Below are 14,658 nucleotides of genomic sequence, written 5' to 3' on the forward strand. Positions count from 1 at the left end.
GAAGATATTTAGATTTCACTGGAGAGCATTGTAGTCTTTCAGGTAAATTATAAATACACTGGACAGAAATAGTTTCAACATTGTGCAACCCAAATCAGCGTAACGTTATGTCTGGAGATGGCTAAAAACCACTCGACTGTGTCTGTTACTGATGGAATAAGACACAGGTTTGTTTTTAGCCCTGGATATGAGATGACACAGTTGTAGAAGACAGAGGAATGGAGCGTGTGAACAAAACTAGAAGGTTTCCTCACATTTTGTTGTTGAGACACTGTATCAGCTTTTACAGCATGAACTGTGGGGATTGTGTGATCTGCTGCTGTTGTGTTTGGGTGAAATGAAGACCTGCAGATTTTTGGGATAAATTAGATATGGTAACATAGAGATCAGAATTTCTAAGAATATGTTAAAGGTGTTTACTTGTACAATATGTTAAATGATAAGTTGATAAACTGTGGTGACCCTCAGACAGAGAGAGGTCATAGTTTAGACTCAGGTTACCAGAGGACAAGCTGTTTCCCTGACAGAGCAGCACCCTCCTGTTTATCACCTACATCTGAGTCTGAGTCTGGACTTCCACTCAACATAAGCTGGGTTTGATGACTCAGGTGGAATATTTATTTGAAGTACTGCTGATGCACAAACAGAAAATGTCCCTCATGGTCTCAACGTCAGGTTAGATACTTATTAATAACACAACACACAGTCAGCATGAATTCCTAAAATCTCTCAAGAGAAAGTGACAAATTACTAAGAGTCAAAAATAGCTCGAGAGGGGAAGATGGGGTGACACACAAACCATGTCAATAAGAAGGAATATAATAATTGCTCTTTACATACATGTTTCTCTCGCCCTCTGACAGGAGGTCAATGTATCTCCCATAGATGTATTTCAGGTCCTGGAAGACAAAAGATGCATATCAGGAAATCTACTCAGTATATGAATATAAATGCATTGTTGATTCGACTATTTATGCAGAAACATCTTAGGATCTGGGGATTTACATCTCATTTAACAGAATTTAATATTTAATAACACAGAATTGTGATGATATATAATGGATTTAAGCCATAAATAAAAAACTCCAGAATAAGCATCATATCCAGTAAAGCAAACAAACACACTCAAGTGGGTCAAGTTCTATAAATGCACCTACTTTCTCCTCCACCTGCTTTGCAATATTCTTCACGTACAGTCTGCAGGTTGGCTCACCAGGTTCGTAATTTTTAAACACAGACATCCTTTTTATCTCTGTTTGAAAAGAGAGAAGGGAAGAAGAAAAAAAACTTGATACAAGGTGCTTTTCAAAAACAGGTACAAAGGATCATAGAGCTGCCTACACCTGCATACGGGTAAATTCAAAGTCATTCCAACTCAGCATCATCTACTCAGTGTTTTATTTATTTATTATTATTTATTTAAGACAGAATGGGACTAAAGAACCAGATTAAGAGACGCACTGATGCACACTGTTGGACGTATCATATCTCACCCTGTTTTACTGTTTTTACATAGAAAACACACCTGAGCAATGTGTGTCAGGTGTGTAGTGTTAAAGTGACACTCCTGCTCACCAAGTACACTGTGAGGTAAAGAACAGGGAGGCAGGGAGAAACAACACAGTTCTAGCTGACTGAAATTGTAAATGAGGAGGTTCATTATTCATGTTCCCAAAGTTGGTAAAAAAAAAATTTCCTCATACAAAATGCAAGCTCAGTGTTTCTCCAAATTATCTTGTTTATTAGATTTACATTCTAGGAAAAAGTTAGAAATACGATGTGGATTCAGATGGTATAAGACCCAAAGCAACAATTAAACAGGATTTGTTTTCACAAAAATACAACTGCAAGTGAAATTGGAATTAACTAATGATACATTTCTAACATGGTAGAAATATTACCTGTTGATTTGCACCCAACAGATCTTTTAATGTTTGTATTACAGAGATGGAACAGAGATAAACATGTTTAAACATGCTACCAACTTTTAAAGCTGGTATTGTGAACTTGTAGCAAACCACGTGGAAGCAACATTAGCATCATGTGGAGTTCTGTTTCTGGTCACCTAACAAATGTAAATCAATATTCACTTTCCTCTTAGCCTTGTTTTAGTCTCCATCGTCTCCACAGAAAAATATGTGGCTATTTAGCTACAAAATATTCCCCAACATTCACCTGTTACCCTAACATACACTACTACACGTATTTGATCCAGTGTTCATATATAAATATTTTAATGCAAGATCAAGAACGAGATTGAATTCAAATGTTGCTCTATTGACAGTGTAACTTCAGGCTGATATTTGGTCTTTTAATTTGTATGAAGGGGACATAACAGGATGTGATGACACTGGATCAAGACAAATGCTCCTGTCAGGTTTGCATTTCTCTGTCTGAACACGGTCTGTGGTAATAATCCACAATTGCTCTGAGGACCAGTGACACCTCTGGTGACAAGTGGTCATTACTTTGATGTTTTGCACTCAGAACTGAACACATAATAATAAAGACACAGGAGACAGGCAGCAGCTAATTACCAACAGCAACATCTACCTTTCCTTTCTACATCGCTCCTCAGTCCTTATCATCTTGATTTTAATCTTAGAAAGGTAATGCTGATATTAGCTGCTCTCCCTCTGAGGGATCTTTCAGTCTCTCTGCAGCTGGCACTTTTCCTCTCTGTTCAGCCATGATGCTTCTCACTGCTCACACGATCTGCCATTTTTTTTCTGATATACATTTCTTCCTGCATCACTTCTACACAGAACAGGATTTGTGAGAGGGTATGAGAGGCTTTTCCAAACAGGATATTGTCACTATCAATCTGCAAAATACAGCACCGATAGACAAAACATTTGCTTACACGAAAAAGTGAAAAATGATTAGAAGCACTTCTCTAACCTGAAACTGACTCTTCACAGCTTCTTGTTGTTCACGTTGGTTTTAAAAAACTTCAACGGTCTGGTTTTTGGGTTTTTCTGTCTCTGATCACCAGTTCATGACCAGTTTCTTTTTCTTGATGTTGACAGTGCTAACCACATCCATACAGGTTATATTTACCATCTCTTGACAGTCGTCCTTTCTCCAGCTCCTTTCTAGAGATGATGTCTGAGGTGAGGTCCTGCTCGTCATCGCTCTGCTCCTCCTGCTGTTGGGACTCCTGGGTGCTGGGGTAGAGTTTCCCAAAACCTTCAACGACCTCCTTCTCATCACCAAGAGGGGGAGTGACATCCGTCTCATCCACTTCTGAGAAGTCATAGGAGATGTTAATGGATTAATTAGAAGCACAGAATTCCCAGCAGCTACGATGCCTCTTATTTAAGGTGTCACTGAGCTGGATTTAGTGGGAAATCAGTTGGATTGATTTATGACACAAACGAGGGTGAGGACACTCTACCTCCAGCACAAATACAGATGGAAGTTTTCAAAGCATCTAACAATAGCAGATGGTGAAATAATCACTTCCACAATGTTTATCCTCCTCAGTAAACGAAACAAGCTCAGGATGGAAGAGAGGAAGCAAATCCTCTTGGTCATAATTAGTTTAACATATTGATGTTTAAAATTTCTAAGCATGGCGTTATTATAAAGTGACTGTGTTAAAAAAATAATGATTTCTTCATCAGGGTTTAATATAATCAATACAGAAATAATGTTAAAAGTGAAAATTGGCTGCTCTGTTAATTGAAAGAAGACGTCTCAGCCATGAGCACATTCAGTCTATGTCAAATAAAGAAGTGTAATCAAATCAAAATCCACTCCTGTTTTGTAAACAGGAGTTTGAAATGCAGTATAAAGGATAACTCTGGCAGAGTTTTGAGGAGGACATGCATGTGCACATACACGCTGTAGATGGAATTACTAAGAGCAGTGAGCCTGTACAAATCCGAGGATGGAAAAAAAAAAAAAAGCTTGTCATCTACAGAAGGTGTATGTGAGTGTGTACTGGTGCAAGAAGTGTTGGGGAGCTTTTCTGATACACTCTCGGCAGAGAACTAGATCACTGCTTTCAAAATTATCCTCCTCCTTATCTGTCCCCCACCTCCCCTTTTCATTTAAATAGCTTGTTTATCGGATCCCACACCCCTACTTCCCCAAAACAAGACTAATCCAAAAAGCCACCTGTCATAGTTTATCTTTCCCCTGCCTTTAGGAAATCTTTTGTGTTTGACTTTGAGATCTATTTTACTTCTCAGGGGCTTGCCAGGGAGTGAAGTTGTAGTTAGAGAGAAGGGAGATAAGGCTAACAGGGAACTGCACAGCTGACAAGTAACACAGGCTGTGCCCCCAATGACATTTCCTCATACAGATAATGGTAAAACCTTTTTGGTGCAAGTTTCTGCTGTGATATACTGCTGTGTAACACTCGGCTCTGACTTCACCCATGGTACGGGCTTTAACTTATGTCAATAGCAGTATCAAACTACCTCCTGCTTCAATGTGATAATAAACATGATGTATAGTAACAATCAAACTCTTACAGTGCTTTTCCTGCTCAGAAGAGAGAGAAGAACTTTTTATATGGATTCCCCCCAATACATTTATAGATTACAGTATTGGTAATATTTATTTTGACTAGTCATTAGTAAAAGTAGCATTTCTCTTTTATTTGTTACTCAAAACAACTAAATTTGTACCACTGGAGCATTTCATTAGTGGCTGACATGTGGATATTAGTATAAGTCTGAATATGTCTTGACAAAAACTACACTGATCCCATTTCTCACTGACAAGTTCAGGGCCTGTATTTATGAAGACTTCAGTGTTTCAGAATCACTCCTAGTGAAGTTAACCCAGGACTAAAAATATTCCAGTCTCAGAGAGGACCCTGAGAATCCTTCATCAAGCTTCCTACAGTTACTTTCGATCAGGAGAAAGATTGCTCAGAGTAATGACTGTTTACAACTCTCAGTTGTAAAGCTGAAATTATGATGATGTGTATGCTCATGAAAATGAAATTCAACAAATTAAAAAAAGGCATTACATAAGGTCATTACCATAAACTCTGTCCACTAACTTAAATGAAATAAAAGTAGATCTATACTTTAACAGTGTGAAATGATCCAATGCCTGCAACAGGCTATGCTACAATCTTGTATGGATTGTGTAATACTGCACAGTGATGCTGCAAACTCGGCTGTGGAGCACCTCTCTGTCTTTTGAGTCTTCTCTACTACTGTTCAATTTCCCAAGAACAAATGAACACCTCCTGAAAATCCTGTTTGTGTTGATGGACTCTGATTAATTGATAATTAATTATTTAAGCTAAAAGCCAAACATTCTCAAATTGAAGCCTCTCAGAAGTTGAGTTGTTGCTTTTATGTGCTCTACAGTAAACTAAATGTCTCAGTTTTGGACTTGGTCAGTTCAAAGACATCAACTTGGGATGTGGAGATTTGTGACAGGCTCTTTTCACAACCACTAAATAGTTAATTAACAGAAAAGGTTGTTAACTGAAGGATGTAGATAAATGGGACCCCTTACTTCTGCCTTCATCAGACTGTGCCTCTTGACCCAGCCCACTTCCTTCCATTATGGACGATACCTCTGGAACTGAGATGTGGAATTCAATCTTCTTGGGCCCGGCAGGGTTGGGCTGCTCAAACACATCACAGGGCTGCAGTACTGGAGCACTGAGGACAGCAGAGACAATCAGCACTCCCCTCAACAGCAGCTTTTAAAAAATACCCACAATAAACCTGGCTCCTGAGCGGCTTCAGACCTGGGATATTTTGTTCTGGTCAACCAGATATTTCCCAGTCCACAAACATGAGGCCAAGAGACAGTGAGGTGTGTGTGTTTATAGTTTCGAAACAGAGTCTGTGGTCTGTCATTAAGGGAGTGTGTGCGTGTTTCGCACTGAGACAATAAGTCTCAGAGCCACACAAGGCTGTCTTTATGAGGAAGACTTATTGTCTGGAGGTTTTTGTCGTCCTTTTTTAGCTGCCTATGAATGCTGTCTGGAGATGAGCTGTGCGTGAGGACTGTGACATGCATGAGTGCCTCTGGTGTACCTTTGAGAGTCTGGTTTGGGAGCATAGAGTAGATCCTTGATCTTGGGCTTCTTTCTCTTTGAAGCTGTTTTTGGTCTCATGGGTCTCTTGCATGCTTGGTTGACCAGGCCCATCAGACGAACAATCCTGAAATAAAGCAAGCATAGGGAATAAGGGAGAAAATGTCTACCTTGGACAAAGAAAACTGCCCAGCCATTGGAATTTAAAGACATTTCCCTTCAAGCCACGTGTGTTTCTAGAAACATTATTACGGATGAATGATACATTAACACACTGGCAGCGGCTGAATGATGCAAAACAATATGAAAGTCAATTCATCGCCTCAAGAAGTATCTCTGCACAGTCTCTGATGTGAGTGGTTATCTGTTCCTCACCTCTCCTTGTCCTCGTCATCTCCACTCTCATACTCTGACTCTTCCTCACTGGACAGCTCCATCTCTTCCTCTGGTAAAGGGGGGTAGTCAGGAGGAAAGGGAGGGGGCATGGGGATGGGCGGCGCAGGAGGCAGGTGCTCAAACTGCAGCAGACAACACATGTCTCATCTCACAAATACCTCTGGGTTTAAATGATTTTATGCACATATTTTTGTTCAGGTCCATGATCAGAGCTGGGATTCATTTATGATGATAGTAGAATTGATAGAGATTAGGCTTCAATTAAATCATAGTATTTTGAGATTTACTGAATATTTTCAAATATCACCCAGCAATAACAAAAAAGAAAACTGTGGTGAACTGTGTAGTTTATAAGGCTGTAACTGACAATTATTTTCATTACTGATTATTCTGATGATTATTTTAACATTTGTTTCATTTATGGAAAATTGGATGGATGGAAAAATGTCCATCATAACTTCTAAGAGCCTGAGGTGATTTTTCTGTCATGTATAAAAAAAAATAATAATAAAAATAATAAATTGTTTATCAAAACAAAGAATATTTTTCTGAGGAAGAACTAATTGACAATTTTAGCTCTAATACAACACGTACTATAGGTAAGAAATGAACTGAAATAGTTTTCTTGAAGTGTGTGTAATCAAGCTCCCTCCCCACAGAGAAATAACCTCATATTTCAGATTACACATTGTGTAAGAAAACAAAGCCTTCCAGTGTCTGCCCTCTTCCCTGTTCTTGAAAATGAAGCAATATTGCTCTTCTCTTGAGCCATAATTCCACTTTATGGCTAAACAAAAACTCTCACTGTATAGAAATATATAAAATATGTTGGTAAAACACTTAAATGAAAAGCTTCATGTTGTCTTGATTTCTTCTTATTGTCATATAAAATGCTAAGGATGTGTTGATGGCTGTGTGGGTCACAAACTTAAATTCCCCCTCAACTCAGAAATGTGAAATGTGTTTTGCTTATTGTTTCTTCACTGTGACGTTTGAGCTCCACTGTGCAGCACGACATCTGTGCAGAGTTTGATACCAAGAGGCTGTTTTCACTTTCATCTGCTGCAAGTAGAAGGTTTCTCCCTTTGTGTTTGTGTACAAGCAAAAGTCTGTGACATTACAACTAGTAATGTTATCATGATCAAACATGCAACATGCCTTGAGTCTTTAAACATGTCTGCCGTGGATCTTTAATATATTTTCTGCTTTGGGCAAAGTATTCAGCCACATTTCACTACTTGGGAGTCCATTTACTTCCACACAGTCCTAATGCTCACACAACTTCTGTGTATGAACTGCATAGACTAAAGCCACCAAATAACTCTGTGTGTTTACTAAATCAATAAGCTGTTGAGGGTAAACTGGGAGCTGGTTACTTCCTTCTACATTAAATATGATCTCTGACACATTTACATACTTCTCCCCATAATAACAACATAGCTATTCTTATTTAACGTCAAATATCAAATAACTAACTAACTGTCTAATAACTAACCAACAATCACACAGTCTTACCATGGGGGGTCTAGCAGTGACTGGACCAAATGGACAGGGTAAATTCATCTTGTTCATCAGATGAAGAACCTGTATAATTGAAGATGTGACTATTAGAGCAGTGATGGTTGTGTCTAAAGATTCATACAGAGAGCTGGGTGGGAGCTGGTAAAATAAATATACTGCAGCTGTCAAACAGGCAGCCTATAACCCAGGCTCCATATGTAAAACAGATTGCAAGACTTCTCCGTTTTCATTTAAAATACAAGGATCAAGGTGAGATTGAGGCTGAAGTGAGATACCAGTGGTGAGGCTGAACGTGAAGGCAGCTTCTCTGCAACACACCAGCACCACCAAGATGTCGACACTGGAAGTAGCAGCACTGAAAATGCAGGCGGCACGGCTCCCAGGGAAATGTTAAACCCATAACTCATGCCTCCCACTTATGGTTTATTATTAATACTTGCTCCCCAAATTGAAATTTAAAAGGCAAATGTTTGCTGTTTGATCTTTAAGAGGCTGGATGCAATTCAAAAACCTCTGGGACACACATTCCAGAGTCTTATTTCCATTTTACAACATGAATCTGAAGGATAGAAGCCAGCTGTCAACTTAGCATTTTGTATACAAATTCCCAAAAAAGGAAAGAATGAATCCAGATGACCAACATCTGCATATCAAAGATGCGCTGGTACTGGTTGAAAAATAAAATGATATGAGAGAGGCAGGACTTACTCACTTGAACATAAAACTTTGGCACACTCATGAGGGCGTGCGTTATATTTGTCAGAGTGCCATTAGAAGGTGGTGGGTATAAATATTTCAAAGTGGGATTGGATTGAAATTTCAACCTGTAGGAGAGAGAGTGAGAGGAAAAGACAGAATTACTTAAAAGGAAACTCTATAGCTGCAACCTGCTCACAAAATATGTCAAAATAATGGAGACACATGAATATGTGGCCCAGCCACTGAGCTTTAGCTTGGTAACTTATTCTTTACAACAAGCACTCAGCCAACAAAATGTAAAATCTAGCCATTAAGGGACATTGGGACCAACTTGCCACGTCAGCACAGAGGCTGGACCACATGTAGTAATAACTTTTATAAGGCAAGAACAGGCACAGCATGAGAGAATAAATCTGTATCTACTCAGGCCTAATAGGCAAAGACTTGGAAAGCAAAGTTGGGGAGTATAGTGTATGATTTAATCTGCCTGTTCCTAGTCAAAACTGTTGGTCAGAGGTCAGTTAGTTAAATGTTGTAAATTACATAAATATCGAAAATATTTTGTTTTCTCTGTTTGATTTTATATTGTAAATGTTGATTTGATTCATTGGCTGTTAACTGTGATAACTGATAATAATGTGAAAATACAGTGAAAGAAAAAACATATAATAAAGATAAGTCACTCTCAAAAAGGAAAGTCAACAAGTAAATGAAATAAAAGAAAACAAAGACAAAACCTTCAATTGTTTTAACTGTAATGACATTGAACAGTGTTCAGTCTCAGCTGTAGTTATGGTCAAATGCATATGTCTGATTCAACATTCTGGTTTGGAAAATAAACCATAGTATGATCCAGTGTTTTAAAGTCAAATGTGTAGTTATGGTAGTTACTGTGTGTCCCAGTCTGTCAGGCAGCTCCTCCATGTGACAAATTCAATGAGTATGACATCTTTATGATAATACTGGATGTTTGTATGATTTTTGCATGAATATGATGATGTATATTGTATATCCCTGTCCTGTAAAATTATAGACAATGATGAATTATGTAGAATTTTATCCATATCATTCACCCTCAGATAAGTTAGTAACACTAGCATTAGCAGCACTGCAGCATCCAATGTTGGCTGCTTACTACCAAATACTGAGTGGCCTCCACAAGTGGTTAGATACAGTGGCCATGTTCCTGCAGTAATTCAATGCAGTTTTAGCAAGAAATAGTTTTTTTTCTTTCAGAATCCAAAGATAACTGAGTTGAGGGCAACAAAGATAAAAAATATCCAGGTTGGTGTTTATCCCCTACACTTTTACTGCAGCACAGTGAACCACTGGAGAAGACAACCCCCCCCCACCTGAAATATTATATTGTTTTTAAGAATCACTGTGAGAAGGGTTCAGAGCCTATCAGACTGATGTGTGTTTAACACAGTAACTCAGTCTCCTGTAGCAGATCAACAGAGCTAAGACTGCATCATTAATGTACTGACAGAATCACTACCCAGATAAAAACATTCACATTTGGACGTCATTAGCAACAGCAGCACTGCGCTTTTGTCTAGTTGCAGAGTATAGTCTTGTCCCTGCAGTATTTCAACTAAAGGACACCAGACCTCTCAACTGTAGTATACAATAAGAGCAATAAATCATTTACTTTCATACACCTGCATAGAACCCAACCAAGATGTCTCATCAGCATTTATTCACATTAAAGCCTTCTCATAAAGACTCAGTGTGGTATAAATGTGCAAACTGCAGCATATCAGGAGGTGGTCAGCACCAGCTGATCCAGGATCCAATACAGGATCAATATATTGACCTAACTCTCACTAACTAACACATTTCCACACATAAAGTCTTATCAGGACTAACATTAGAATGTGACGCTCTTTAATATGAAGGGAGGGACACTGGGCTGCAGTAGCCGCAGCAGCACAGACTGTCAGTACTGAAGGAAGAGGTATCAAAGACCACCTGGTCCCACCAACTGTCAGGACAGACGCTCAGTGATGGCCTGACCATCTAATTGGACACGATGCTGCTGACTATTCTGACTGCAGCTCTCAGAGTGCCATCATGGCTCACTGTCAGCTGGACTCTACACACGTACACTGACAGCACCCTGACCAGGTCTGCAAAACACTACACACACACGTGCATATTCGATAGAATCGGCTTTAATCTGAGTGGCTGATGACTTACACCAGTGGTCACCAGGAGCTTTTACCAAACTGTAGAATGTAACGTAATCTGTATTTTAACCACACAAGGCAGGACGAGAACAAATCTTTAGATGTCTAAAGATTAATGCACCAGAGAATGACACAGCAACACTGTGGCTGTATATAACTGATGCATTAAAGCCTCTAGATTTCAGACACTCACTGTGATCTTAAGGATTTATCAGGCAAAAAAGCTAAATGGTGAACACAGAGTGCTTCACCTGACTCAACGTTTGAGAAATTAACAAAGATTAAAATAAAAACATAAACCAATCACATCTATATCAAAAGCTGCAGAATGACATACACACTTACCCGAGGCTTGGTGCAACACCGGTCTCTATGAGGGGAATATCTGGCTGTGGAGTCTCCTGTTTCTTCTTCTCTTCTTTAACATGTTTACCACTGTGGGATAAAAAAAAACAAAAAAAACAGAGAGAATTTGTTTCTTCAACACGATCTATGGACAACAACAACAAAGACTCTAACTCACAGGGTCAACAGCCTGTTATATTTAATTACTAATCTGATAGTGACTGTGTCCAGAACAACACTGTTTCTTAATTCATACAATTCAAGCCATGTACCTGTCGGACACCGGTGGATCCTTTAATACTGTGATGTGATCTTGGCCTTTAGCAAATTCTGCAACAAGCCTGTGATCAAGAATCTCTAACTGATGGAGCCTGGTAAGAGCCTGAAAGGAGACACGACAGAGATTGAACAACATACAGGGCAGATTAAGAGAAAATCACATTATGTCTACATTACTATGAGCTTGTGTCCTCTGAAACTTTATCTAATTAGTCACTGTAGAGTAAAAACTCACCTTTGCAGCTGACTTCTCACTTCTAAATGTTGCAAAGGCTGTGTGTTTCTGTGGAGAGTGAAAATATCTAACTTTAGAACAGATTTCACAATGTAAAGACGCTCACAAAGAGGAACAACCTACCAGACAACCCGTGTTTGAGAAGACCCGGACTGACTGAGCTCCAAAATACTTAAGAAGGTCCTCCTTTTCATCCTGGCTGAGCTCAGCTGGTAGGTGGCGGATGAGCAGTGTTGTACTGCTGTTTGTTTGGACAGGGTCCTCATTCTTGTCCATTTCACTGTAGGACAGCAGGCACAATAAAGTCAAGTCAATATGAACACAATGTACAATAAATAGCTGTTTTCGCTGTGACAGAGACATGTTCATCAAGTACTTCTAAGATATTTTGCCCTCTGTATAAATAATGAGACAACCAGATCATAAGGAGGCTGTAGAGAGGGTAACACGAACTTAAAGTCACTTAAACGTGAGTTATTTTTAAAAACGAATGCCGCCGAATTAAAGACCCAACCCTGGCAATTTGTTAAATAACTTCAATCGTGATCTATCAGATTTGCATGTTTTCTGACCGGCGAGACAGTGTTTAAGTTCTATTTATTTGAATGAAGGGCCGTGGTGAGCTACACTGGGCTAGCTCCAGCCTTAGCTACGTGCTGGTCCGACACGTAAATCACCGTTTTATTCCTCTGTTGCCAACTCTTCATCAAGCCAAAACAAAGCCGTAGTATGGAGCTACAAGCAGCAAAAAAATAACTGTTAAAAAATTGATTCAAAGCACAACTAACGTGTTCAATCCGTGGACTGTATCACATACCTGCCACTGGCTGCCAGTAAACAAATACACTCACTTCCCGCCTCTTCTTCTAACAATGACAAACAATAAAAAGCTTTACCGCCACCTGCTGGACTGGAGGGTTTTTGTCCTGATTTCTGTTCACCAAACCCCCACAACTGGAATATCACTAGAAAGCCCAGGATGTCATCTTGAGGGTACAGTAGGACTAAGACAGATTGAATAAATGGTGTTTGAGTTAGAGGTCTCAGACCCATGTCCCCCACAGAGGACAAAAATGAACTGCCAGGTCTTGCCAGGTCTCAGGACGTGTTGATCTGTGCAGTGACCACGGTTTTATTTGCCACCAGTGATGAGGGAAACACAGACTGCGGCAACCACACAGGCTGTGAAGCTGAGAGAAAAGGCTTTCAGGATGGACTTTAGTTTGTTTAAGAGAATTCATTGTAATTTGATTATTATATAAGATCCATAAGAAGTGAATAGGAAGTGAGCTGAGTTTCTATCTGTTCTTGTATTTGTCAAATCAAATCATTTACATTTTAATACATAATAGGATGTGATTTAAAGGTAGGTAAACCAGCACATCACATAAAATTTAGAGTCAAACTGTCAGTTCACCTAAACTGATATTTTTTACTTACAGATAACAGGATGAGTCCTACAGCTCACAGAGTACACAGCCAGAGTGAAGTACAGATACTGCATTTTGGTTTTTAACTTTCATAATTACTGCAATAAAGAAAAAAGCTATGCCTTTAGAAATTACACACGTTTATTGCATCATTTTATTTTAAATAAAACATTTTTATTTATATATACACATGTGACATTGCCCAGCTCCACTGACTATCCAAGCTAATGCAAGTGCTAACAAGCTTCTCTTCCTCTCCACTGATGCAGAGAAATGCTTTCTGCTGAAAACTGTCCAACTGATGCTTTTAGTTGTCTCTATCTGTCAGGTGGCCCTTACTTTACACACACACCTGCCTCTCAGGAGTCTCTCGGCTGTACTGACACTGTATGGAGAAAACGGTTTAGCTGGGTGTATTTAGAGTCATGTGGTTTCACTGCTCTCCAGTGGCCACAGTCAGAAACTGCAGCACAGACAAATGGTTAAATTAGCGTCAGCACAGAGATGTCAACAGAGTAACTCTTGAGTAAAATACAGTGACCAAACTGAGACACTCAGATTCCAACTGAAATTATTTTGTAGTGGTCACAGGTTCCATACTCTTGGGTGGGAATAATAGAGATGCGTACGTTCTTTATATTCTTTCAAATAGTCATGTTAGTAATCTTAATAGCTTTTAAATCCTCCACTATGTAATGTATCTCAATAAACAGCCCTACAGAATGGAAGTGTAGTTGCTGTTTGTCACCAGCAGGTGTCAGCCTCGCCACATGAATTAACAGCTGCTACAGCAGTGGTGGATCTAACTATTCAAACTACTGTATGTAGGATAAAATGACTCTCAGTTCTCTCCAGTCTCTAACAAATATTCATAAATTTAAACAGGCTAAGAGTATCATGTTTGAAGATAAAGTAAAAAATGTCTCCTATTATTCACCTTTCCTAGAGATAAAAAGATCAGATTGTTCATTAGTGGATTTAAAAGGATCACAAAAATGCTAAATCTACCCCCTGCAGTCCTGAGGTGATTTTCTGTAGGATGAATGCTAATGTATCAGACCACAGAGATTGGGAAGGTCTGTCCCTCTCCTGTCCAGCCTTATGAAGGCCTTCAGCTTCTCATCCCCACCCCCGAGAAAATCTCCCCTACACTTCTCGAGATGCCTCCAAATTCCTGGCCAAATGAAGCCTTTTCTTTGAGGAGCGACGCAAGGGCATTCCTCATCAGGGGGACACAATACCCCCTTTCACCGTGGCCTGGCTCTGAAATTTCACAGGTGATGGGAGGAACGGTGGACACTCGATCCTCTTTCCTCCCTCCGACGTAACGCATCAGACTGAAGGCGAGGAAAAGGGGGAGAGACACTGATCTCTGCTGTGGTGGCTGGGGAGGGAAAAACTGAGCGTGATGGAGGAGTGACTCAGTTTCTATCACAGTGGCTGATGGCTAATATTTAGTACCTGCAAAATGTTCAGATCTGACAACTTTTATGACAAACATCATGTCTACCATACCCCTACCACTGACTGCACCACATCTCCTTCTTAATA

At 39.5% G+C, this 14,658-nt stretch overlaps 1 protein-coding gene across 7 annotated transcripts in view; it reads right to left on the reverse strand.

Moving 5' to 3' along the window:
• rnpc3 (RNA-binding region (RNP1, RRM) containing 3) overlaps window positions 1-12,538 on the reverse strand; it is a 142,964-nt gene extending 130,426 nt beyond the window's left edge. For 5 of the 7 annotated variants that reach the window (XR_007809320.1, XR_007809319.1, XR_001963438.2 and 2 more), the window contains exons 1-12: window positions 11,801-11,957; window positions 11,678-11,725; window positions 11,436-11,545; window positions 11,164-11,253; window positions 8,643-8,754; window positions 7,925-7,993; window positions 6,389-6,531; window positions 6,015-6,140; window positions 5,485-5,633; window positions 3,061-3,246; window positions 1,158-1,252; window positions 841-899 (exon numbers count right to left, since the gene is read on the reverse strand). Coding sequence is in view for 4 of the 7 variants with exons in the window: in XM_018698280.2 (XP_018553796.1) it covers window positions 841-899; window positions 1,158-1,252; window positions 3,061-3,246; window positions 5,485-5,633; window positions 6,015-6,140; window positions 6,389-6,531; window positions 7,925-7,993; window positions 8,643-8,754; window positions 11,164-11,253; window positions 11,436-11,545; window positions 11,678-11,725; window positions 11,801-11,953 (1,340 nt within the window). In the remaining 3 variants the exon portion in view is untranslated. Of the gene's footprint in view, window positions 1-840; window positions 900-1,157; window positions 1,253-3,060; window positions 3,247-5,484; window positions 5,634-6,014; window positions 6,141-6,388; window positions 6,532-7,924; window positions 7,994-8,642; window positions 8,755-11,163; window positions 11,254-11,435; window positions 11,546-11,677; window positions 11,726-11,800; window positions 11,958-12,465 lie in introns of those variants that run through there. The other 2 variants (XM_018698276.2, XM_018698277.2) reach the window with 2 other exon arrangements.
• Window positions 12,539-14,658: the final 2,120 nt, after the last annotated feature.

This window comes from Lates calcarifer, linkage group LG24 (genome assembly GCF_001640805.2).
Source record: "Lates calcarifer isolate ASB-BC8 linkage group LG24, TLL_Latcal_v3, whole genome shotgun sequence".
NCBI classification, from domain to species: domain Eukaryota; kingdom Metazoa; phylum Chordata; class Actinopteri; family Centropomidae; genus Lates; species Lates calcarifer.